We start from the raw sequence: 26,438 nt of genomic DNA, 5'->3' as shown, positions 1-26,438 counted from the left end.
TGGGTACACATTGTGAAACAAAAAGGAACACTCTGTATGCACCAAGCCAAGCAGTAATATAAAAAGGACTCAGACATGTTGTAGTCTGAAATGCATCTTTCTGTCTACTATGATCTGATCTGAATTGTTATAATCTCATGTTTTAGCTAAATCTGCTCAAATCTTATACTTTGTTCTATGTAGAAATTTACACAATATCTAACCAACAAGTATATCACATGTCTGTACACATCAGTATACATGTTATATCTGACACTATGATGATTTTCTCAGTTAATGTATTGCCATTTAGTACGTTCCACACGAGCCATGACTCTGGGAAATGATACTTTCCCCTAAGTTATGTGAGAAGAAAAAAACAGAGGGAGGGCTCTGAGAGACTGAGAAATATAAGGGTGGATTACTTGCAAAACCCCCAGTTAACCAAAAGCCTGTGTCAGTGCAGGCAAAGAAACACGAGCTGCAGAATGAAGTTCTGCATCTTTTCGATAGTGGCCCTGATCCTGACTGTGGACTCAGCGAGCTCAGTGGACGACGGGTAACTGTAGAAACAGCTGCATGACTCTGCATTATTTGATAATGCAATATAATGCCAACCTTCTTTCTGCGTGAGGTCGAAATCTGCTGTTTGCCTTCTAAGATATGACATCATTAAGTCAAATTGTTGTTGTTGGCATGCCATTTTGTTATAACATAAAAGATAAGACAAAGTATGCAGCGTTTGCAGATGTTTACCTAAAGGTATATACAGTATGTGCATGGATGCAAAACATAGCAATGGAGTATACAGTGTTATTTTTCACCTTTGTGTGCAGATTCTTCATCACAGCCCCTGCAGTGTTTCATGTGGGAGTTAATGAAAACGTGTTTGTCCAGATGGGAAAGTCTCACCTTAATACTGTTGTGACTCTCCACCTGGAGCATGAGAGTAGCTTTGCTCTTATGTCTGAGAAGAAAACTGTTGTGTCTGCTGTGGAAAACGAGATCAAAACAGTCAAGCTAATGGTATGTGAAGCTTCCCCACTCAAAAACAAAAAGCAAACTATTTAGAGGCAGTACTGAGGATAGGGCTGAGGTGTCATGGACCAAAAGTTCTAATTTGCATCATTACAGATAGACAGGGATATGATGTCAAGATTGCCTCAACATTATCGCCGCCCCTACTTTAACCTGGTGGCAGAGAGCCCCTCCTTCGGTGGCAGGAAGATAACAAAGGTCCTGATATCGAAACACAGGGGCTATATCTTCATTCAGACTGATCAGCCAATCTATAACCCAACACAGACAGGTAAAAGGAAAGTCAACAAATGTGAAGAAATGTAAAACAATATGAAATATTTTCCCATTCTATAAAGACTAACAGTGATTGTTTTTGAAGCAATTTTATGCTGATTATCTCTCTTCTAGTGAGGTACAGAATATTCACTCTCGACCACACATTCAGGCCTCATGTGGAAGTGTTCCAGATATCAGTATTTGTGAGTAGATGCATTTTCTTTTGGGAATAAAAATAACTTTTAAAGATGTAGGCAAATGATAAATGCATTTATAATTTTCTGACAGAACGCTGCTGGAAACAGAATAATGAAGACCCTCGTGGCTGCAAAGGAAGGAATACTTCAAGGCTCATTTCACATACCTGACGTCTCTAAGTATGTTCAAACAGATTTATAGTAAACTGCGTGTGACATAACAGCAAAAAACTTAGATGTAATAACACATCAATGTTTTGTTTGCAAAGAATGGGCACATGGAAGATTACAGCACACTATGAAGATGATGATGAAGCAAATGCTGCCTCCAGAGAGTTCAAAGTCCAGAAATTTGGTAAGCTAATTTATTTTCAATATTTTCTTTTTCTTTTAAGTAACAGACATTATTTCTTCCCTCTAAAAATCATTTTTATTGTTACATACCTTAGTTTTGCCAAGTTTTGAGGTGAACATCAAAATGGACCAGAGATATATTTTGTTGAGTGATGAAAGCTTTCACTTCACCATCTCAGCCATGTAAGTGTTGATTCAGCCTACTCCCTTCACTGTCAAGTTTTCCTTTTAAAGCTGCATTTATCAATTTTGGCCACAATGTGCCATGAGGACTCAAAACACAAGTTGGCAAACGCACAGACGAGTCATTGCCATCTGAAATCGCTAACCTTGCCACCAACATTATGCTGTTTTCTTTTTAGCACTGACCTTTGGCTACTTTCACATCTGCATTGCATTTTCGGCCCATTGTTCAGTGGTCTTTATGCACTGGTGTAGCAGTTAGTCCACCAACTTTAAAAAAAAATATGCCTCTCTAACTTATGCTAATGCTTGATGCTCAACAAATAACATGAGCTTGTCATGAAATCAAAAAAATAAGCTAAAAGTGGCTAAGAGGCACTGCAGAGCTGCAGATTTGGGTCATTACATATCATTAAGCTTTCAAGTTATCCCTAGTTATTTATAAAAGATATTGATCAATGAGAAGGAAAACTTTATTCTAATCCATATATTTCACAATACAGGCTAATGTCAATGTTATAAGACTCTTTTTATTTAAACTTCAACAGTCACAGTTTTACAATGATTTTCTCTCTAGGTATTCGCATGGTGAGATGGTTAAAGGGGCCTATCACTGCAGGTTTGGAATTGTTCAAAAAGGTTCAACCCATGGTAAAAAAATGGAGCCTGTGTTCATCAGGGGTCTGGAGTTGACTGGTTCTGTGAGAAATCAGATATATCTATTCAAAATGTATCATTTGGCTTGTTGAGATGTGAAACCTGGCCACGTAAAGTACTTGAAAGTCAACATGTTATGTCATTACTTGCAGGTCCAGAGTGGAACTGAAGAAACTTCCATCCAGATAGAAGATGTAAAAGTGAATCTCCAAAAACAGTACAACCGAACCCTGTCTGAATTACAGCAAAGTGGAGCACAGCTCTACTTGGGAGTATTTGTCACCAACATACGAAGTAAATGACACTGTGTCACACTAAATACTAATGTTTAAGTCAGCAACCTCCAAAAAAATGTAAATATATATATATATTATGGTGTAAAGATAGAATATGCTTTATGTGTCACAGATTTGGTGTTTTGTTTAAATCAGCATATCCACTTGTGGGTAAATAAGTTCTCTAACTGTTTACTCATATTTGGCCGGACAGCTACTTTCTATCTCTTGTTGTGCACCTTTAGGGCACTGCGATGACTTTGGATGCTGCAAAATGATGTTTGATAAAACATGTTAAAATACAGTTTGACTCACTTGGATTTAAGAGCAATTAAACAGAATTCTCAAGTTAAAATAAATGATCAAAATCCTATATTTTATAGAATTTATAGTAAAACTATAAAATGTACCACTATGAAATTATTTTAGTATACTATTGCATCTGACATGTGCATTTTTTGGTTCAGGTGGTGAAATGCAAGAGGCAGAAGTTTACCTTCCGATCATCACCCACAAATACACCTTGGATCTCTCTCGAACTCGCTCATATTTCCTTCCTGGATATCCTCTAGATGTCGTGGTATGCATGAAACTGACAAAAGGTTTAATGTTTGTACCTGACTGTAATTATTTCGTGTGCAAAAGCTTTTGTTTGTTGTTATTATAGATGGTCATGAGTCTACCAGATGGCTCCCCGGCAGCTGGTGTGCCAGTAAAGATTGATGTGTCACCATCGTCAGAGGGCTTGTGGCAAGGCACCACTGACCAGGAGGGGGCAGTGTTTCCCGTGTTTAATATTCCCACTGGAGCTCAGATTACTGTCAAAGTTAGTATACTTAAAAAAATAACAAGTTAGGGAAATTGAAAATTGAAATTTTCCTTTAGTGCAGTGCAACTGTTTACACACTGACTTCATCAGGTGTTGGCAGAGGGTCTGGAACACAGCAAAGTAATTCACCGTGCCAAATCTCCGAGTGGCAGCTACCTCTACCTGAGTATTACCAACAAGATCTACTCTGTGGGCGACTTTCTAACCATGACTTACAACACCATCAATGGCCCAGCAGATGGGTTTATATACTACATGGTGAGTGAAAGTAGCATGTTTTTTTTAACAAGGAGAATCAACTGTTATTTCATATCTAACATTTTTAAATTGACTGCGTTATAGGTCTTAAGCCGTGGGATCCTAATAAACAAGGGTTCGCTTAGATTTGGTACTTCAGTTAGAGGCAGCCTGCAGATAACGCCTGATATGGTGCCATACTTCCGTCTGATTGGCTACTTCTACAACCAGCGTGGTGACATCATTGCTGACTCGGTGTGGGTAGATGTCAGGGATGAATGTGAGATAAAGGTCAAGGTGAGTAAACAGACCAGATAAGAGTGCAGACCGCAAACAGATTTTTGCCTCTGTTAACTCTGTGTGTTTGAATATAAATACTGTTAAAGTAGGACACTTGTTTTGCATTTCCGATAAATGAGACGAGTAGAGAGGGCAAACAAAACAATGTAAAGACTTAATAAAATCAACTTTAGCAATGAACTAAGTCACAGTCACAAACACTGTTGTAGTGTGTGTTACTCTGCATGCTGATTATCATTCTCTGTCAACACAAATTATAGAACTCCGTTAGTTTTGGTTAGTTTCAACTACTGAAGAGAGTCTATGTGTTTACTTGTATTTTTTGCTTTGTTGTATTGATTGAATTAATCTTGACCTCGGACAATAACATTTAAAAATATCTGAAATGCTTTAACTTTCATTTAGGTACACCCAAAAGGGCAGTTTCGACATAAAAGTCAGGCTGTGTTAGAATTTGATTTGCATGGTCAGAGAGCCACCGTGGCTTTGCTGGCTGTGGATAAGGCCTTCTACGGTCTCCATGCCGATAATAAACTCACAGCCAAACAGGTAACATTTTCGACATTCTCCTTTCACACTTAAACTGTTACAATGCGCTAAATTATTTTATCAACTCATATGTCAGACTACAGTAAATCCAAGCTCTTCTTCCTACTTTTCAGGTGTTTTCCTCTATGCAGTCATATGACCTCGGCTGCTCATACAGTGGAGGATCCGACTCCGAAAATGTACTTAGTGAAGCTGGCCTGTCCTTTGTAACTCAGTCCCAGTCAAAGTGGAGAAAAGGTAGGACAAAAGCAAAATTTTTCTTTATTTAAGTTCTTTGAAATGTTAAATGAAAATAGATTAATCCAGTTTTGATTGTGTTATATGGTATTTTTACCTGTCTAGATGTAATGGTTTGATTATGACTTGCAGGTAGTTATGCATTATGAGTATGACAGGGATGAAGTTTACAGAAGATTAAATTAACACCGATATACTTTAATGCATCCACATTTCAGATAACAAGACAATGGCTATTGTAAAGTATTGGCAAGACATGTTTTATAAAGGGTTAGTTCACCCCAAAAATATTTTCGTCCTTGCCTCTAGTGGTACTGTATCTTGCCATGCAGAAAGTTCACCAAAGGTTTATTCAAAACTAAATAAAAGCAAAGCTAGATAGTACCACTAGTACTGGAGAGAAAATATACTCATTGTTGCTGTTTGTTGGCTCTACATGTATGACTAGGAGAAAAAGGCAGAGATTACAATGTGGCTGTAACCATTAATGCAGAAACGACCTTTTTAACAGATGATTGTTTTCATAATACCAACAACCATGCAAACTCAGGCAGCTGTCCTCTTAACTATCCCATGCAGAAGTTTAAAGCTGTTATACTGCTTTTCCAGATTTCGGCTGTAATTCACAATCTGCACGACAGAGACGCTCAGTGGACCTTCAACAGGAAATGATGACTTTAAGTAAGACAACACAGTGACATTACAGCTCCGGTCTGAGTTAATGTAAGATTCATCTGTTAAGTGTACGCTATAAACATGTACATTTTCTTTCTCTTTTATTGTAACTTTCAGAATCCAACTTTTCAGATGAAAAGTTGCAAGAATGTTGTGTTCACGGATTTTCTCTCATCCCTATGAGAAGAACATGTCAGCAAAGAGCAGAGAGAGTCTCTCGGGTGGAAGCAAATCCTGCTTGTTCAGAGGCCTTTTTAAAATGCTGCCTAGAGGGAGAGCGTCTGAGACAGAAAAAGATACAAGAGGACGCTCAGAAAGGATTTGGCAGGAGTGAGATAAAACTGTTATGTGGACATTAAATACTTTACACACTGACTAACATAGCATTTCATAATTATCAGCATTTCATTGCAAACCTTTTGTTTTCTTGTTTTTAGCTGCAAGTACAGCTGACATTGAAGAATTCCTCATGACCATTGCTGCTCAGTACATACGACGATTTTTCCCTCCAAGCTTTGCATTCACAGAGTTTGAAGTAAATGACAAACGAAGGTAAGAGGTGGACAGTGAATATGTTTTTTCCAGTGAAATATAGTGCCTACTTACAGCCCTTAAAAACTTTGCCACCCCATAAATGTGTCTATCTCCTTTGCGTTTGTTATTGTTTGTTACTTCTAATATTATTAATGTGACAATGTCTGCCTTTTCCATTACCTTAAGTCCACATTATGAATTATAAGTAGACAAAGCTTTTGTCAGGTTTATTAATTTGATCTTAATTGAAAACCCTTAGCTACAATCTGGCTCTGCCTGATTCCATCACCACATGGGAGATTCAGGTCATGACTTTATCTGCAGCCACTGGTAATAACAGCTTCCCACTTCACAAATGCATTTTGGATACTGAACTAACAAAAGTCTCTTTAATAACTGTAATTCACTTGTTTTATTCAGGTTTCTGTGTAGTTAAGCCATTTGATGTCAAAGTATTTAAGGGGGTGTTTGTGTCTCTGAGACTGCCTTACTCAGTGAAGAAATATGAGCAGCTATCCATTTCGCCTGTTATCTACAACTATGGCTCTGACAGACTACACGTGCGTATATCCAAATGTTGGCATTAAGTGGAACTAAAAGCAGCAACCACCTCCTATGCAAAACAAATCAGTCTTTCTCAGTTTTTCTCTGTACATACATTTTTGCATTTTTACAGGTGGCAGTTCATATGGAACAAATTGAAGGACTTTGCTCTCCCGGCTCAGTCACCGCTTCATCTTTTGTTAACATTACTGTGGAGCCGGAGTCTTCTCAGTTTGTCTCCTTCTCTGCTGTTCCCATGGTGACCGGCTTAATACCCATCAAAATACGCCTCTATGATATAGAGAATGAGATGGGAATAGATGCACTCGAGAAGAATTTGAATGTGTGGGTGAGTGACAAGTATACATACAAAATACAAAATGATTGTATAATAGAGACCTACCTGACAAAATGAATATGGCAACACATATGACATTGGAAGCCATATTGAATCGAAACCTCAATAAAAATCACTTGCCTTTCCAGTATTTCCTCTTAACTTTTGAACACTTGTTTTTAATCAGTACATAATGACAGTTATTTAAGCTTATACAAAGGGGCAGTCAGCTTTTAGAAATATATTAGCAATATAATGATAAAAGTGTTAGCAATAGTTATTAGTTGTAATTTCTGTGTCAGAAGGGTGGGTGAGAAGCAGCAGCGTAAGGACACAAATGCAGACAGTCTAGGGAGACATGAAGAGTGATTTAAAATAAAAGGAACATACTTACAAGCGTACAGGCAGGCAGCCAGGGAAAGGGTTTGGGTTGCAGGGTACAGGTTTCCGGGTCTGAGCGGGAACCAAAGAGATGGTTGGCCTGGATGATGGAGAGCAGCAGAGCAGGAGACCTCAGGTGGATTGCCATAACTTTGGGACTTGACGGAAGCAGCCGAAGAGTGATCTTTAGAGTGAAGTGATTTATTGAGAACATTTCAGGGTAAAGGGTGCAGCGGAGGCAGGTACAGGTTTAAAGCTACAAATATAGTTACAGATACAAGAGGCTGGAAAGCGAAGGATTAATTATAAGTAATCATAAATAAACATTAACTCATGAGCATACTGTATTTGTGTACTAGTAATGTTAACTTAAATCAACAAGCTTCCACTTGCATATTTTCATCTGTAAGGCACAGCCACATAGTTATCTGGCTCTCTGTTTTCTCATGTTGTAGACAGAAGGAGTTGAACATAGAGTAGAGGCCACCAAAGTGCTTAAATTAGACGGTGAGTTGTTTCAGATTTTCTTGATCATACTTGACAATTGCCATTGTTTTTTTATTCCTCATTATATTGTACATTACATTCTCTTTAATGAATTTACTTCTGTCTATCTTGATAGGGAAGAGCACTAAGACTATCGCTATAGATGGATTTTTACCTTCTGACATAATCCCAGAGTCCAGCTCCAATATCTTTGTGTCAGTGGAGGGTATGTACTGTCAGACACAGACATATAACTCACAGACCTTTGTCAGTGACGGTGTCTTAAATGTTCATTGTTCTCATCTGACAGGGAATGGATTTGGCAGTTCACATGCAAAGAACCTTCTTTCTCCTGAAAATGTTGCCAGGTTAATCGTATTGCCTCAGGGATGTTTAGAACAGACAATGGTACGCCTGGCACCTACAGCTTCAGCTGTCCGCTACCTTGACCTGAGTGAGCAATGGTTTGACCTGCCTGCTGGTGCCAGAGATGTTGCTCTTGATAAAATTGAGATGGGTATGAACACATGAAGCAATTAATTGCATGATGTCATTATCATTTCTGTATTCTTTTTTTTTTTTCCATGAATAAGCCATAGAGTTTATGGACTAAACACACAAGTTTAGAGTGAAGAGGCAAAAGTTTGAGCCAAATCTGAATTCTGATATAATAGGACCTCACTAAAGTTTATGCTAAAGTTAAAGACACCTCAAGTAAAAGCCAAACACTATTCATCAAAAGAAACTAATCTAATTCCACAAGCAACAGTTAGCTCAATGGTAGGCCAGTGCAGTAACAAGGAAACACAGATGTATAAACTAGTGGTCAAATTAAATACACGGTACTTCATGCCAGTAGTAGTGATGAGGTAAAGCAGATCAGTAAAGGACCAATATCAAGTTAAGTCCATGTGAGTAAAATTAAAGAGCAAAATGAACAGTTTTCTCAAGTTATTCAACAGTTTCTAATAATGCTCCAGACAGCTAATAATATTGTTTCGCGTTAGTGTTGTGGGATGTTATGAATGTTGCACTCTCTACAGGTCACTAACAAGGCTGTGGCCATTTTTGTTTTGAAATTTCTCAGGTTATATGAGGATTTTAGAACACAAGAATGCCGATGGATTTTATGGATCATGGAGTTCAGTGCCGTCTAGTAATTGGTGAGTATTTGTTTTATGCTGCCTTATTTATTTTGGCTTCCAATATCTAATATCTCATTTCTGATATCTCTAATTGTAAATTGTAAATCTATTTTTTCCATCCACTAATCTCCTTTGTTTTTCTTTCTCTTGTCCTCAGGGTGACTGCCCTTGTTGTGAAAGTGCTATCGTTGGTGGCGCAGCGTCAGATAGTGACTTTTGGACAACAAGGCAGGAGGGTCAGGGTTGTACCAATGGAAGAAATCAGGCGCCCAGTCAGTCACTTGCTCTCAGTGCAGAAGGCCGATGGGTCATTCAGTGACCCACAGCCGGTGCTACATAGAGGAGTTCTGGTAAACTCTACTACATACATGCAATGACACTTCAAATAGACCACAGCATACTTATTTACTACGTACATAACGTAATTCTTTCCAGTTTACAGTGTAACTTTACCATGTATTTTATCATGTACCATGACAATACACACATACAGGTACAAGGGAAAGAGATGTGAAGTTAGGAAATACGTGGTTAACAATGTGGGAACTTAGAGAATTTATAGTATTGCAGGTATATTTTAATACGGGTAACTTTTCTGTTATTACAGGATACAGCATCACTTAGGCCTACTGAGCAAAAAAGCTATAAGTTTGAGGGAAGATGAGATGACAGGCTCTAGGTAACATTTTAGAAATCTGCTTTTTATGTATTTCAGAATTAACATATAATTATACTTCTGGCCTACACTGAAGGGCAGTCCATAGAAATTATTTTTAATGTCCCACATTGTTACCCTCATCCCAAATGTCACATCTCATTCCCCTTAACCTAAATCTATTTATCGGTATATGTAATGTGTTAGTACACTGTTAGTACATTGTTAGTACTGTTAGGATGTGGCAACAAACTCATTAGCAGTGATTTGAATGCAATATTGTATCTATATGTTTAATTTAGAGAGGCACAGACCAAAAAGCATCCATGACGGCTTTCATAACTCTTGCATTACAACGGTCCCTTGAATTCCTGGACACTGAGGGGAGAAGTAACGCGGTGAGATAATAGAAAGACTTACTATTCTGTTGACTGTTTTTAACCACACTAATGATGCTGTTGATGTTGTTGAATTGTTGTTTTTGGGATGTTGGTCAGGCCAATGCCTTGGTCCAGACAACTATTGAATGGATACTCACGCAATGTTGTACAAGCATTCAAGATTTTGGTGATCCCCTGACTTGTTGTCTTGCATCATCAGCAGGTCAAAGTTTTCAGTTATCCAGTGGAAAATGTCAAAATCTACTAAAGGGATTGGCACAAAATTTTGTACAGATATTAATGGGTCCTAGGCTATCTGTCCTAATAGTTTTGAATATCTGACCTGACTGACACTGTGAAGTGAAATGTCTTGATTGCCATAAAATTGGTATATACATTAATGAGCTCCTGACCTTCTGCCTAGCACCATCATCAGGTCAAAATTTTATTCTACTCAGTACTTTGGTTTATGAGCAAATATCTGCAAAACTTCCCATCGTTCCCATCAGCCTCAGCAGTATTTTGTTTTGAGCCCACTTGCAAATGTTACGTGGATGCTAACAAGCTAAAATACGATGATAAAGATAGTTAACACTATTGGTCTTCCTGTGAAACAATTGCATGTTAGCATTGTGAGCTTAATGTTAGTATGCTGATAGTAGCAGTAGACCACAGCCTGTAGTCTACACCATAATCAATGAATAAGGGAAAGTGTGTGCAAACACTAAATGACTGCCTCTATTCCACTGTCTACCAGGAAGCAAGCATTTCAAGATCAACAGCATATCTCATGTCACACCTGGAGGAGCTTCAGCATCCCTATGCTGTTTCCATTACAGCGTACTGCATGGCAGTGTGTCTGCCAAAGGGAACAGATCTTTCATCTGTATGGGCCAAACTCGAAGCAATGGCTACTGAAGGCATGTCAGCTCGTGATGGTGATATGGATATAATGCATAGATTCATATTGTCTATGCTGTCATCTAACTTTAATCAACTGAGAAACTGAATGTGGATGAAACAGAAATGCATAATACACCCAGTAATATTTTAAAGCTGTCATGGTGTAAACAGTATGTTGCAGTTTTCACTTGACATGACCAACAAGACCGCGTATCACAATATACTGTTGTCTGGAATTGTTGAATTGAATTGAAATTCTATGAAATCTATTGAAATGAAATCTATTTCTTAATTATTAGGGAAGAATGGCTGTCTTCTGTGGACAGCTGATGCCAGCCAACAGTATCAGGAGCAGGCAGATGCCATCACAGTAGAGACTACAGCCTATGCCCTCTTAGCTACAGTGGAGCTTGAGCGTAGCACGTGGGCAGACAAAGCAGCCTGCTGGTTAACCACCCAAGAAAACTATTTTGGAGGCTTCAAATCATCACAGGTGATTGCGATGCTAGATTTCTTTGAACCCAAAGAATTCCTGTCTTTAGACATAGACCTTGTTTCCCCTGTGTGGTCCCATATCATACAGTATAGTGCAACATAACCATCAGATGTTAAACATGTTATTAATGTTTTATTTCATTGCGCAGGATACCATCATGGCATTGGAAGCCCTTGCAGAGTATGAGCTAAAAAAGTCCATCAGTCCTGAAACAAATCTAATAGCAGAGTTTACATCCCCAGGAAAGAAAAACATTGTTAAGATTGCACTGGAAAATAAGAAGCAGAAGGTGGAAGCACAACTTAAGGTATCATAGAGCAATGTCAGCATTAGACACAAACACACACATGAATATCAAATCTCATTCTTCGGTTGCTCATGTTTTTCTTGTGTCTTTTGTCCCAGAAATTAGCAGGGAACAACATTATTGCAACAGTGACAGGAAACGGTGAAGCCAAGCTAAAGGTACGTTTGATTAATGTCTGTATAATGCAAAAGAGATCCATAACGTACAGTAAATTACCACTCTGTTTGGCAGGTTGTAAAGGCTTACCATCTAATGGACCCCAAGGATGCTTGTGACCAAGTGTCTATCAGCGTCACAGTGGAGGGGAAAGTGAAGTACACTGGTGAGATTTTGTCACTGATAACAAATCGCAACCACGTATACCACAGATAAAAGCTACACAGTTACATGTCTTTGTGTCCCTAGCTAAGGTCATAGAAAGTTATGACTACTATGACGACTATGGTAACATCGAGGAGAAGGAGACAAGAGTAGCACGATCAGCGACTGAGTGGTTGGATACTCACACCTTGAACCAGGGGGATCTTGATAGCGACTTAAATTCAGACGAGACTGTCACCTACAGAATCTGTGTCAGGTTAGTTGAATGACATCCACATCACGTTGGCTCTTTTTAAGCATTTGTGAGACAATGAGATTTTACAATCTATTCCTGTGTTCAGTCATAGCTTGAACAGGAATCTCACAGGAATGGCTATTGCTGACATCACACTACTGAGTGGATTTGAAGCTGTAACTGAGGACCTGGACATGGTTAGTAGCTCCTCCTCATCACTGTCGTCTTCAGTGCAAAGTGGGAGGAGTAATTTCAGGCACCTCAGGTCACGTCCTATTCATTTTCTCAATTGACAATTCAAGGGCGGGGTGGTGCTCCTCTTTTTATTCTTCATATTTAGCCTACAGACGTGAGAGTGGTATCAATCTTCTCATCCAACTCTTGAGTGAATAAGCACCACAAAACCATGAAGTTTTCAACAAAAATGGCTCCACCTTTTGCACTCAACTGCAACAACAAAGTATTTTTAATTCACTAACGTCTCATTTGGCCTCTGACAGGCCGACATGATTTCTCTGAAAAATAGTTAGAATAATTACAATAGTGGTAAACTGTGATATAAACCTATAGGATCATAACATTCATCACATGTTCCTGTGTTAAGCTACATTGAGCAAATCATGGAAATGGAAAAATGAGAAAAGGAAATACAACAAAATAATTCAACCACCGGTGACCCCTCCCAATCTGCAACTTCATTCCATTACACCACAAATTCATTGACAAAACAATAAATGAGAGTAATGATCTTAACAACTGCCTTTTCTTCTGTTATGGTATCAGAAAAATGTATTCTTGTCCCTCCATAGCTAAAACTGCCACCTGAACAGTACATTTCCCATTATGAGGTCTCCTATGGAAGAGTGCTGATCTACTTCAATGAGGTAAGGCTGAAATCTATTTACAGACACAAAAATGTATGTGTTCGGTACTAAAAGTTTTCTTCTCTCACTTTAGCTCTTTGAAAGAGAGGAATGTATTAGTTTCAGTGCTGTACAGAGAGTACCAATTGGCCTTCTACAACCGGCTACAGCTGTGTTCTATGATTATTATGAACCAAGTAAGCTTTTTATTTGACATTCTCTGCATTTCTTGTCAGGATAGAGGGGACATCTTTGTTCATTATACCAGGAATTTATGAACTGTTTGTGCTTTCCTTGCAGACATAAAGTGCACTGTGTTCTACTCCGCCCCCCAAAGAAGTAAGATGGTCTCCCGACTGTGTTCAGAGGATGTGTGCCAATGTGCAGAAAGTATGCCATCACTCTAAGACCCATACTTACAAACATCGAGAATAAATGTAGCTGTACCCTTCAGATTTGTGTAAATAAGTACATTACATTAACATTACAATTACATCATGTTCATCTTTTCTCTAGGACCCTGTCACAAAGTCCAAAGTACAGTCCAGTCAGGAGGAAGTCAAAAGATCACAAAGAGTCACCGTTTACAACATGCGTGCTTCTACCCTATTGTAGATTATGGTCAGTGCTGCACTGAAGATATGATGGTGTCTAGAATTGTCTTGACTACAAAGATCTCAAATTCATCCTGTCATATAGTAATACAATACCAAAATGCAGGAGAATGGTTCAGATAACTAGTTGTTTAAACATTTTTTTGTTTTATTTCAGCATACATTGTTGAAGTCATCAATGTTTCTATGAAGAGTAACTTTGAGCTGTACGAAACGAATGTAACCGAGGTACTCAGATCACGTAAGTAAACTGTAAACACAAGCCTTAGCACATGCTGTGACACTGGCCTTTAAATGGTTGCGTGCTATTACCTTTATGCTCTGAACACCTGTCATAAATACAATGACAATCGTCTGTCAACCAGATGGAGATATTCTTGTGGGTGAGAATTCTGTTCGAGTGTTTGCCAAGAGGAGAATGTGTAAAGGACAATTAGAGTCTGGAAAACGGTACCTCATCATGGGCAAAGATGGCTCCACAGTCGACTCAAATGGGATGTAAGTACAGTCAGTAATATCGATGGAAGTATAATTTCACGGCCATGGAATCTCGCTCTGATCACTCTCTCCTCCTATTTGTAGGATGATGTATCTGTTGGAATCAAACACCTGGGTCGAAAAAAGGCCTTCGAAAGTGGAATGTAGAAAATCTACAGACAGAACTGCCTGTGCTGGGTTTAATGCATTTATAGCCGAGTACAGGATAAATGGCTGCAGACAGTGAAACAGACTGCCAGACAAGTTTCATTTAATTTTCATTTTAAGTTCAGTGTAGCTCAGTTATAGTAGTTTCCCGTGAGATGCACAGTCAGCACTTGCGTTAAGAGCTTACTGTTTATATTCAGAGTCATGTAAGCATAGTATGTGAATATCCATACATACTGAAACATTATTGTTTGCCAGACAGTAGGTGGATGAGTGACTCCACCAGAGTGTCATTTCAAATGTTACTGCTCGGACTGTAACCTTCTTTATGTCAAATACCAGTATCTGAATAAAACATCTCATAATGTTGTCTAGCAAATGGTTTTGTGTATAATTGGCTCGAGCACTGACTATGTCCATACATGTTGAGAAAATTATTTGAAATCAAACTCAACACAGCAATAGAAAATAACAAGCATTTGCTCTTTCACGTCTTTCCAAAGAGTGTGATTCAGTGTGGTGCACTGGTTTGATTTAGCTTTCCTGCTGAATCTATTTATTTTTCATGTTTTTTTTCTTCTTTAACTGGCAGTAAAGGATCTGAGAGGGTTCTCTGTACTCAACTCAACCCCCATCAAAGTACCCCCCCTTCTCCTTACCTAACATCTGCAAGGTGAGGAAGAGGGGAGAGAGGGTGGTTTTTGAGTTAGCACAGTGCATAAAGTGGCATAACAGACTGCACAAAAGGCTTGCTTGCCCCCAGTGGAGTGACACAGTGCCAGGATTTGGAATAATCATCACCTCATAAGGATAATAGCTTTTTGTGAGCACTAGAGAACTATTTTCTGTTGTACACCACTAAGAAACATGCTGCAGAGGATGCTTTGCAATTATATAATACATAAGCATGTTGAGTTCAAGGTGATGCAGGGAGAGGTAATAGGAGAAAATGAGGAGCAGTGGGAGGGAGCAGTGCAGCAGGAGTAGGAGGGGGAATGGGTGGGGAGATGAGGAACAAGCAAGGGCTTATGTGCTTATATTATTCTAATCTCTGAGGCCAGATCCAATGTAAGCAACATGGGAGTACTGACCATCACTTCAATCACAGCCGGATCAATGCCTGCACTGTTTCAGCCTTTGCCATTAGACATTTCATTAAATTTGAATCAATAAAGGGCAAATAAATATGCAGACTTCAGCATCACAGATTTTCAACTGGGGATTACTTTAGTGCACCGCCAGAAGCCAACAGCAACAGCAACAGCACATTTGAAAAAGTGGTCTTATTGCTCCAGTCTTCTCAAGGTAATCAATGGCTTGTCATGACTAAGCAGTGTAGACTTTTGTTTGTGATTACAGTCACAATCCATCAACACTAGTCACATAAGTAGTAGTAGATTAGGTACTGCTTGGGCTGTTTGTGCAACACAATAAAATACAAATACACTCCCAACAAAGACAGATTGACAGTGATGAGCAGATACACATATTCCATGAGTGCATGCTCACCTACTTTTACACACCAAATATGCTTTAGCATCAACTGTGAAGTTGGCTGGGGAATTGTGAAATGTGTTTGTTCGACCAGGTGTATTTTCTTAGGTGTGCAGTAGCCTTGGGTGTTGAAGGTGTGTCTCCAGCCATTTTTTCAAAGGCCAACACAGGGTCAGCGGTTTGAGGGTGGTCTATGGTGCAGAAAGGAGTGAAGGCGGAGCTGTTCCTGGAGGATGCCAGCAGATGGAGGCACTGATGGAGTGGGACCACCCACTCAGGAGGCCTCGCTACGCTGACAATTACTCTTTGTTCATCTCAGTATCAAGGTGCCTTGCTCTGTTATTATGATAACATAATTTTCACAGTAGGAAAAGCACAGATGCACACAATGAAATCACTGATGGCTCAATTCCATTTAGCTGCTTCGGTTTTAGGGTCCTGGTATCGTGCATGCTGGCTCACTGTGACTCTGACTTACTGGGTTACAAAGAACAGAACCATTACTAATGTTTTTATCAACACACGTGTGTACTGGAATGTGTATGTGCATGCATGCAGGGTTAATCATCTTGCAAAGAAGTCTACCATGTGTTTCCATACAAACTATTTATTAGTACACATTTGTATACTGTATGTCTTTTAGTACAATACATTTTTGTGCAGGTGTGTGCCTATACTGTTTATCAGTACTGTTCATATACATCTTGATCATGTCTGTTTCCCATGTTATGGGTCTTATTGCCAGACATGAATCTTTTTTTTAACTAGTGTGTCACCTCTCTCCTCTAATGACCTCCACAAACTAGTTAATCCACCACTGGTCCAGCTTTGAAATAAATCCAGGGGTAAATCAGACATTATGTGAGAGAGAACATTCATACACCGTTTCATGGTGCTGACTGGCTCACTGTGCAGTATCGGCTGTTTATCTGACACTTCTGAAGATCTGGAATAGCCATAATAACTACAGTATTCACCAGCTTGTTGTCTACTACATTGCGATGCTGCAGCAGTGTACTGTAGGTTTGTTGACCGTCAGTATCAGAACATGATGTACCTGCCAAGAAAAACATGTTAGCTCAGCACATTTGCAGCTAAAATATCCAATGGCAAATACATTTTTAACTGTGTGGGTTCTTATATACCCACCCTGTTACATATATAGCCTGAAGATGTGTAACAGTAACAGAATATGAGAGAGCTGTTTCTTCAGCATTGGCCATAGTTTCATAGCTGGTTTTGCATTCTCACTGTTACTAAATCATTTGGTATCAAAAATATATTTTAGCATATATAGATTAGATAGTGAAACAGACATGATAGACAACACAGTTTAGAAAATAATAGAACTACACATTACACTTGTGCAGGGTGAATGACCATCACACACTGTGTGGCATCCACAATGCATTTCTGTCAGGAAGCACTTCCTAAAGGCAATGTAATGTAAGATGAATATAATAATAAAATAAGATGAACTATGGCTTATATTGGGTGACTACACTGAACTCGCAGTCTGAACCCCCCCTCCCCCCACAGTTCTGTATTCAACTTTTTTTTTCTAAATAATTGAACCGTAATTGATGCCAGTATATCTTACATTATCTTTATACGTATCTATAAAGCTCCGATGATATACACTTTTGCTTTTGCTGTCCTGTAAAATTAGGAAAATGTCACTGCCCTGTTTGCTCTAGACCCTTGATATACTTGTCTTCATGTGGTTTACAAAAGGTGGGATGGTGGGTGGCCATTTGGTCAGAGATTCAGAGCCTTCACAGAGCATTCCTTAAATATGGTGGATATTTGGTCACTTACATAACTCCCACGTAGTTACATCTCATTACGTCCAACAAACAGCCGATTCATATAGCGAGAGGTTCTTGTCCCCCAGAGTCAGCAGTGAATACCTGCAGTGTTATGCTATGTATTCCAGCTGAATCATGATTCTCAGACCATGGCTTTATTCAATCAAAGCTGTGTCTGCGTGTTAGCAGTGTCTGGTATAAGTCAAGCTACATACAGCAAACTTAACTGAAATAACTGTCATCTGACATGAAACGCCGAAATATGCAAACTATTTTTGTGTCTGCTTGAAAAAACACTAAAATGCGCTACATGGATTTATATATATTTCATCCATATATCCATATATATGTATATATATACATGTACATATATATATATATATATGAATTCACCTTGGATCAGTTGAATCATTAAATTGACCTGACAAATATATTGCATTTATAGCAATTTATTAACATTACAAAACATCCAAAAGTAAAGAAAATGAATTAAACAGAATACAAGAGAGCAGTTGATCATATCTGATACACACATCTGTGTAAAAATGCTACTCTTTTTGTAAGTCCAATACAAATATTTTCCATGGTGGTTAAGAGAGTGGGACCACTAGGCGTGGAGACGGAGGGGGGGTCCTTAAGTAGGAGCAGACTTTATCACTCTCCTCCTTTCTAGTGGTGGTCCTTTCTCTCACCTCTTTCCTCCCAGATCACATCCAACAAGTCTGTGTGAGCTTTTCAGATGGAGGGAGCAACACAAAGAAAGAGATAAAGCTAGAACCTAAATCATTATTCTGGTAAGTTAATTTCCCCTCCATGTAACTATGGTAGCAGAGCTGTATCTTCAGTAATTTGAATGAATGGACTCATGTACTCCACTTTGGTGTATGCTGATTTTCCTTCACTTGTGCATTTTCTGGGGTCTGAGTGAGTACATTTGTGGGGTTAGGGTTAGGGTTGTTGTATATTATGTTGTTCTAATTGCTAAATCTAATTCTAATTGCTAAAATGACTTTAAACAGCTACACTGCATAAGTTGCAGTGAGCAATGGATAATATGTGATTTTTGGTGCTTACACAAAATGCAGCATAGTTATACCTGCTACAATATATCTCATTTTGTCTTAGCTTGAATTATTTTCCATCCTATCAAAATTAGTGGTAGTGTAACGATTCATGTTTTTTAAGTAAAGGCCATTACATTAATTCAGTTAATACTGCAGCCAATTAGTCAATTAATTCCAAGGAAACATTTAAAAGTTGGCTTACTGTGTAGCAAAGCGTCTCCGTGTTTACATACAGCATGACTTATTTGATTTTCTAAAGATTTGAAGCCAAGGTTGGCCATATTTCTTTTAGCGGTTTTATGAGTTGTGAGTGCAGCGGATTATGTAACCTTCTGTATAGTGAAAGACGTACAGTGTCCCACAGTTCTATACAGTGACGCTCTGTTACCTCTCTGCATGGTCTCTCCAGCAGACTCTCTAGACTTCCCGCTCAAGCAACCTTCTTCCTTCCTGTTCAAAATCAACTAATTTAGATTTAACTTGGTTTGGCAACACATTGAATTGACTGTTGTGGCTGATTGGAACGTGGCTGCAGTTCTTCAATTTATATTTGGTTTTTCTTCACTTTTAAAAGTTTGCCAGTATGCACACTTTAAAAAAAGCTTATAAAATAATTTTCATTAGCATTTTGTTAAGTTTGTGGAATTTGAGGATATATCAGCAGAGTAATCTTTTTGTTGATAATACTAATTCCATTTGTTTGCACTTTTGTCTTACACTGATGCTCAGGGAAAGTTGGATTAAGAAAGTTTAATACACTGTTGCCCATAAAGTTGGAATAAAATGTATTTTACCTCTTCTCATGAAATAATTGTGACAATGTGATTTATTCTTGATAAATAAAGTGTATTTCTTCTCAACTTTATTGATCAAACTCTTCCAAACATATCACAGTGAAACTTAAACCACAATTAACCTTTGCAAACTGTGCATTCAGGCTTTAACAAAATTGGGGGTATTGAACAATTATTCCAACTTTATGGGCAACAGTTTATAAAAGAAACATGTATGTGTAACAGGCTGAAAAACAAAAATATTTTGATATGCTCTTATGCTTTTGTTTTCTGTGAATGATTTTGTTCAATGAAGCTAGTTCATGATTTTGTTCAATGAAAGTAGTATTTAAACCGAATGGAAAAAAATAATCAATGCAGTCCCTTGCTACATCCATTGTCAGTTTTGAGCAAGGCACGTAACCTGAAATTGCTCCAAATGTTGCTTCTTAATAGCCAGTAGAAGGTTGTATGACGGAACATCAAAGTGTGAATGGGCACTCTGTGAATGTGAAACTGGCTGAAAAAGAGGATGTATGCTCAGCAAAGTCCTTCTTTGGATTAAAAAAAACCTGTAAAATTATTTGGCATATAATGTCATGCATTAAACTGAGTCATACTCAGCTCTTTCATTTTTTTCATTTTCTAGGAGAGACCTGGCATATTCCACTTCACAAGCGGTCACAGAAATATAGAGGAAGGAGTTCATAATTCTACAGTAACATACATACAGATCCCCAAAAGGCACCACCATCTCTGGCCACTGCTGCTGGCTCAAAATGCTGTTTACTCTAGGACTTCTCCTCCTTCTCACCCCATTTCCCTCCTTTCAATCGACAACCAATGAGAGGAGAAACTCAACAGGAAGCGACGCGACCAAACCCAGTGCTGTTTTCACCCTGTCAAAACCAAAAACCACAGCTGCTCACGCCAAACAGACCATTCGCCCAACCCTAAAGCCAAACACAGTCAATCAGACAATTTTACCAACTCCAGCAACCACCAAAAGTAAGTCCAGCCCTGCAGTAATTCAAACTGCTCTGTCAGCAGTGGTAAAGGCTACTACAGTCAGTGGCACCGTCACCAACAAAGACAAGCACACAGTCTCAGGCAATCAGACTGTGTCAGCTAAATCTCCCTCAGTCAGTGAAGTGAAGGCTACCAAAGACAAACCTGCCCCCACAGGAGCTCCAAATGTTCAGTCAACACCTACAAAGTCTGCTTCAGCCAGCGGTGCTAAAACCACCAAAGACAAACTCCAACCTTCAGTCAATCAGACTGTTTCAGTGAAATCTCCTTCATCGACTGACGGGAAGACTGCCAAAGACAAGCCTGCCCCAACTGTAGTTCAAAATGTTCAGTCAAAATCTCCAAAGTCTGTTCCTGCCAGTGACGTTAAAACCACCAAAAACAAGCCTGCAGCCTCCGTCAATCAGACTGTTGCAGCTAAATCTCCCTCAACCAGTGATGTGAAGAACTCCAAAGACAAGCCTGCCCCAGCAGTAGTTCAAACTGCTCTGTCAACACCAGCAAAGACTACAGCTACAGCAGGCGGCCCTGCAACCAACAAAGATAAGGTCACATCCTCTGCCGATCAGGCCACTGTAATCAAAACTCCCACCACCACTAAAGAAAAGCCTGCCCCTGCACAACCAATCAAGGTGGTCATCAGTGATGGCTGTGACTCAAGCAGCACCAAGGATCAGGAACTGAAGCTGAAACCTGGCGCTCCTCTGGTGATGACGCATAAGATCAGTTTGTTGCCTGGTAGCTGCAGTGGGGGATGTGAGTCTGAGATAGCTGCGCTGAAAGGACGTTTGGCCCGACTGGAAAGAGAGATGTCCTCCCTAAAAGAAAAATGTATGATTCTGTCATATTTGCCAAATTATTATATTTGACACAGCTCATTAGACATGTGGATCTAATAATGTTGGTTAATCTTGTTGCTGCCCAGGTCCATGCTCTGCAAATTGTCCAAATGACTGTAATGGCAATGGGGAATGTGAGAAGGGGAAATGTGTCTGCCAACAGGGATTCACAGGTCCAGACTGCAGTAAGTGTGCACAAGGAGCTGAGTGTAATAAAAGTAAGTTGGAGACTGCACTGTTATTTGGATGTGGTAGCATTGGAGACACATATTTTAAAGTGAAAGAAACGTATTCTTTACTAACTTTTTACTTACTTCGACTAATGTCTCATTCATACTTTGATTAACTGTAACCTCTACTCTGCAATTCCAGAGGCTGCCAAAGGAAAGGTCAAAGTAACAGTGGAAACTGTGACCCTGCAGGTGAACAAAGACAAGGAAAACACACAGGAGAAAATCACCAAAGCAGAACACACACTCTTCCAGAAGAAAGAGCAGAAGAAAGGGTCTGAAGCCAAGGAGACTGATAATAAACCTAAAGTAGCTACTACGACTAAAGCAGGTCTTGTGAAAACACAAGTAAAACAGGAAGCTTCAGTTAAGAAAATAACTATTAAAGACTCTTCAAGTGCTACAAAGACCAGTCGTCCAACTGTTGGTCAAGTTCTGTTGAAACATGAGGGAAGAAAGCAAGAAGAGGCCCGCAAAGGCAAAACAACAGTCTTGGCCTCTAAAAAGGTCGTCCAAAAAACTGAACTCAAGCTTGTTAAGCAAGGAACTGCAAGTAAAGCATATCCTAAATCTGACCAACTGAAAGACGAACCTCAATCCAATGTAACCCAGAGTAATGTGAAGAAATCTAACGGCACAGCGAAAATTGTGACCATTCTGTCCAAGGTCGTAGGAACAAACAAAACCAGAGCAGGGAAGGAGACCTTTGAGCAGTCCACTCTGGCTGAGAAGAACATCACTCAATCATCTGGACATAAACACACCAAGAAGGCCAAAGTAGACACCACAACTGTGCAATCTGTGGACAGCAAAAACACTGAAGCTGGCATAGCTGGAAAAGAGAAAGTTACTCAGAAGAGTCAGTATGTAGTGAATGCAACCATAGCAGCAACGTCAGGCGAGACTCGAGGTCTGCAGAACAAGACAACTACCCATGGCTCTGGGAGTGCAAGGAGGATGGGAGGATCTGGACTGGGTTCTGTAAAGGTTGCAAACATCTCATCCTACAGCTTCACCGTCACATGGTCAGCACCGCAAGGGATGTTCAAGAACTTCACCGTGATCAGAAGGGAGCCGCGGGCAGAGGGTGACGAGGACGACCACGAGGACTTTGAGGACGACGCTCTCGAAGGAGACAAGGCCTCCACAGCTAAGAACACAACCGAAGGCCACGTACAGAGTGAGAGCACCAACACAACTGCCATCTCTGGTAAAGCTGTTGGACCTAAAACTAAAGCTGAAACCAAGAGGATCTCCATGGTGGTACCTGGCAGCGTACGCTCTGTGGAGTTCAGTAACCTTCGGGCAAACACAGGCTATGTCCTTCACATATATGGCACTGCAGCTGAGAGACGATCAAAGATTCACAGAGTAACTGCAATTACAGGTAAATAAAGACACTTGTCATTTATGCATAATCCCTCCAGTACAACTATGAATATGGGACTAATGAATAGAGTGTGTATTTGTTTTTCTCTCACCAGGTCCTGAGCCAGCCACAGAGATGGTTTTCAGTAATGTAACAGAGTCCTCTTTCAGTGTTTCCTGGACCAAACCAAAGACCGCGTTTTCAGGCTTCAGGGTCACATACATCAACATTGTCACAGGTCTGTCAAGGATTCTCTGTATGTATCAAAAGAGCTCAGCTTAATATCAGTCAGTATGGATCTTTTTTTGGGAGGTGTCAATGAGTAATATGTGTGATCTATCAACCTGGTAGGAGAGAGCCGCTTTGTGACCGTGGACTCTCAGCTGTCTTACGTGGTTCTGTCCAAGTTGTCTGCTGGGACCTCCTACATTATCACTGTAACTACTACACATGCCAGAACCCAGAGTGATACCCTCACATCCATGATCACCACAGGTACCAAGTTAGTGAAGCTTGCTGCGATGTGCAACTGGTTTATTTGTCTTAGCATGTGAAAATGGCACTAAACAAACTCCTGACTGTGTCTTGGCTACAGTGCCCGCCCCTCCAACACATCTGCAAGTTGTCAATGTGACAGATACCAGAGCTGTGCTGCAATGGACACCCAGTCTGGGAAAAGTAGACCGCTTCATCATCAGCTATGAGTCGTCTAAGAGTGAGTGAGACAACCATACCCTAATGACTAATGACAAAGCGCTAATGACTAAGCCAAGTGATATCAATTGTCCATCTTGTCACAGCTCCTAATGTGACAGTGACAGTGATGCTGTCAGGAAACTCAGTGGAGCACCAGCTGAGAGGCCTGCAGAGAGGCACCCTGTACATGGTCAAAGTCCTGAGCCAGAAGGACAGTCTCCAGAGTATGGCCATCTCAACTACTTTTACCACCGCTAATGGTGAGTAGAGAGGGGAATAAATCAGGCTTGTTTATGTTTGTGTGTAAAGCGTGTGAACTAAATACTCTGCATTTTTGTGTCCCTCAGTGGTTAAAGCCAGCGAGGTGGGTGCTCGCTCTGCAGTGATAGCATGGAGATCTTCCACTGTTGTTTATCACAGCTACCGACTGATCTACCAGGTGGCAGGAGAGGAGACAAAGGTAACAATAATAGTTCCTCCTCACTAGCACACGCAGTACAAAGACTGCCCTGGTATTTACAGAGCTGTGTGTGTTTCTGTGTGTAGGAGATCATCCTGGACTCATCCATCACAGAGTATAAGCTGTCAGGGCTGTTGCCAATGTCACGCTATATTGTTGTGGTGCAAGGCGAAAAAGATGGACACTACACATCCATTGTCACCACAGAATTCATCACAGGTATTGAATTTAATGTAACGCAGTCCCTTCTAATTTATCTGCCCCTTAATTGTTTATCATAAAAAATATTCTTTTTTTCATCCCTTAGGCAAGCTGCGATTCCCTTTCCCTACTGAGTGCTCTCAGGAGCTTCTGAATGGAGCCCTGCAGTCAGGAGAGGTGGATATTTACCCACAAGGAAAAGAGGGTCGAGCAGTCAGAGTCTACTGTGACATGGAGACTGACGGAGGTGGCTGGACGGTGAGACACATTATCATTATTTGAACCAAACTTTGCACTGAAGACATGGCAGAATGGATTTACGCAATGAATAAAATCTGATGTGTGTTTTTAGGTGTTCCAGAGGAGGATGAATGGAAAGACAGACTTCTACAGAACTTGGAGTGACTACAGTGCTGGATTTGGAAACCTCAGCGAAGAGTTCTGGCTTGGTACAGTTGAAAGTTCTTACTATCATCACGTCTGCATCTGCATACTTTTTTTTTGTATATATAAATGAGCCTAACCTGTTCACTTCTCATTTCTGCCACTTTTAGGAAATGAGCTTCTTCATAACCTGACCAGTGTTGGCCCTGTGAGTCTGAGAGTGGATATGCGTTCCGGAAATGACACCGCTTACGCTCACTACGTCAACTTCTCTATTGATTCAGCGGAAAGGCACTATACTCTTACAGTGTCCGGCTACACTGGAACTTCAGGTGAAAACTGAATAAAAGTTGAATTTTCCTGAACATGTGCAGTATTTGCTATCTCATACAGCTAACGCCTGACAGCTCATACCTGAATGTCACTGCATTTCTCTGTCAGGTGACTCTATGAGGTACCATAATGGGCGTCCATTCTCAGCCCGGGACAAGGACCCTGATCCTCTGGGGATCCACTGTGCCAGGGCCTACATGGGAGGCTGGTGGTATAAGAACTGCTACAAGACCAACCTCAATGGTCTCTATGGCATCAACAGCAATAATCAGGTACAATCCACCTCTCTACCTGGACACAGAGAAATCATCATTTATGATACAGTACACTAACCAAATATCCTCCTCATTCCCTTCGTGTTCTCATACAGGGAATAGTCTGGATAGACTGGAAAGGTAAAGACTCCTCCATTCCCTTCACTGAGATGAAGTTCAGGCCGTCCAGGTTCTCTCCTGCAACTCATGGCTAAGGATACACCAGTCTTCATGGGTTCTCTGACCTGAAAACCTTACACCTGACATAGAATCACAGCTCCAGAAATGCAGAAAACCGTGGATCTCACAGTTGCTGCATGTCACTTACCAACTGATGTCCCATGTACAGGGGTTTCGATAGCAGTAATGACAGCTATCAGTACATTTGATTCAATGTGCAAGATTTTTTTAAATCTGTTTTTCTCTGGAAATATACCAAAGGAGTGGAGAAATGTTTTATTGAGACCTTTTGTATACTGTTCTACTGTTCTGTATGACCCATCCATTTCAACACCATTTTGTTTAACAACTTGTGCAACACCATGGTATGCCACCCCACTACTACTGTAATTAAATATGCACTGTCTCACTCCATTGGAATAAATGTGGCTAATAAGGGTCTGAAGAGTCTTTTTTTTGTTTGTTTCCTCAGTTTGTTTCTTTAGTTTCTTCATTCCCTACACTACAAGATAAACAGATATCAGTGTGACTGACTGTAATGTCAACTGTGATGTGTTATCATGCCCTTCAGCCATGTTTATCAGCCATGTTGCATTTTTTGCATTCATCTCATTAACAGATATGTTGACCTAAAAAATATTTTGATGTCCTTGGTTTCAATGAAAGCACTAACATTGTCTCATACTGATGGGCGTAGACGCTGATGAGAAG

General features: G+C 39.9%; 2 protein-coding genes across 2 annotated transcripts; both read left to right on the top strand.

Annotated features, from left to right (window-relative positions):
* The first annotated feature begins 435 nt into the window (after positions 1 to 435).
* c4b (complement C4B (Chido/Rodgers blood group)) lies at positions 436 to 14,992 on the top strand. Its single transcript, XM_070834996.1, has 41 exons — positions 436 to 538; positions 816 to 1,005; positions 1,114 to 1,288; positions 1,408 to 1,478; positions 1,564 to 1,652; positions 1,742 to 1,827; positions 1,922 to 2,009; positions 2,587 to 2,710; positions 2,819 to 2,960; positions 3,409 to 3,521; positions 3,609 to 3,767; positions 3,861 to 4,028; positions 4,113 to 4,304; positions 4,713 to 4,856; positions 4,970 to 5,093; positions 5,703 to 5,774; positions 5,886 to 6,098; positions 6,206 to 6,320; positions 6,562 to 6,632; positions 6,723 to 6,862; positions 6,979 to 7,194; positions 8,019 to 8,074; positions 8,193 to 8,275; positions 8,360 to 8,566; positions 9,137 to 9,212; positions 9,352 to 9,544; positions 10,152 to 10,247; positions 10,987 to 11,149; positions 11,432 to 11,625; positions 11,777 to 11,935; positions 12,034 to 12,093; positions 12,167 to 12,257; positions 12,341 to 12,512; positions 12,598 to 12,688; positions 13,301 to 13,375; positions 13,449 to 13,551; positions 13,655 to 13,744; positions 13,871 to 13,975; positions 14,126 to 14,209; positions 14,334 to 14,466; positions 14,551 to 14,992. The coding sequence occupies exons 1-41, from the start codon at positions 468 to 470 to the stop codon at positions 14,690 to 14,692; spliced, it is 5,136 nt and encodes a 1,711-aa protein (XP_070691097.1). The 5' UTR covers positions 436 to 467; the 3' UTR covers positions 14,693 to 14,992.
* Positions 14,993 to 21,460: 6,468 nt separating this feature from the next.
* LOC139205537 (tenascin-like) lies at positions 21,461 to 26,151 on the top strand. Its single transcript, XM_070835786.1, has 15 exons — positions 21,461 to 21,612; positions 21,707 to 21,896; positions 21,982 to 22,042; positions 23,201 to 23,237; positions 23,335 to 23,457; positions 23,571 to 23,714; positions 23,815 to 23,934; positions 24,020 to 24,175; positions 24,263 to 24,375; positions 24,462 to 24,594; positions 24,683 to 24,834; positions 24,929 to 25,025; positions 25,131 to 25,292; positions 25,402 to 25,565; positions 25,664 to 26,151. The coding sequence occupies exons 1-15, from the start codon at positions 21,492 to 21,494 to the stop codon at positions 25,760 to 25,762; spliced, it is 1,872 nt and encodes a 623-aa protein (XP_070691887.1). The 5' UTR covers positions 21,461 to 21,491; the 3' UTR covers positions 25,763 to 26,151.
* Positions 26,152 to 26,438: the final 287 nt, after the last annotated feature.

This window comes from Pempheris klunzingeri, chromosome 8 (genome assembly GCF_042242105.1).
Source record: "Pempheris klunzingeri isolate RE-2024b chromosome 8, fPemKlu1.hap1, whole genome shotgun sequence".
In the NCBI taxonomy this organism is placed as follows: Eukaryota; Metazoa; Chordata; class Actinopteri; order Acropomatiformes; family Pempheridae; genus Pempheris; species Pempheris klunzingeri.
The sequence above is the reverse complement of the archived record's forward strand: the minus strand, read 5'-3'. Positions and strand labels throughout refer to the sequence as shown.

Bases quoted from the DNA above. Each gene is read 5' to 3' on its own strand.
- c4b (XM_070834996.1), top strand. From the start codon at position 468: ATGAAGTTCTGCATCTTTTCGATAGTGGCCCTGATCCTGACTGTGGAC. The intron at 8,075-8,192 runs GTTGTTTCAGAT...GATAGGGAAGAG, and splicing joins GTGCTTAAATTAGACGGTGA to CACTAAGACTATCGCTATAG. The intron at 14,467-14,550 runs GTAAGTACAGTC...TCCTATTTGTAG, and splicing joins ACAGTCGACTCAAATGGGAT to GATGATGTATCTGTTGGAAT.
- LOC139205537 (XM_070835786.1), top strand. From the start codon at position 21,492: ATGACGCATAAGATCAGTTTGTTGCCTGGTAGCTGCAGTGGGGGATGT. The intron at 24,376-24,461 runs GTAACAATAATA...TTCTGTGTGTAG, and splicing joins TGGCAGGAGAGGAGACAAAG to GAGATCATCCTGGACTCATC. The intron at 25,026-25,130 runs GTACAGTTGAAA...TGCCACTTTTAG, and splicing joins CAGCGAAGAGTTCTGGCTTG to GAAATGAGCTTCTTCATAAC.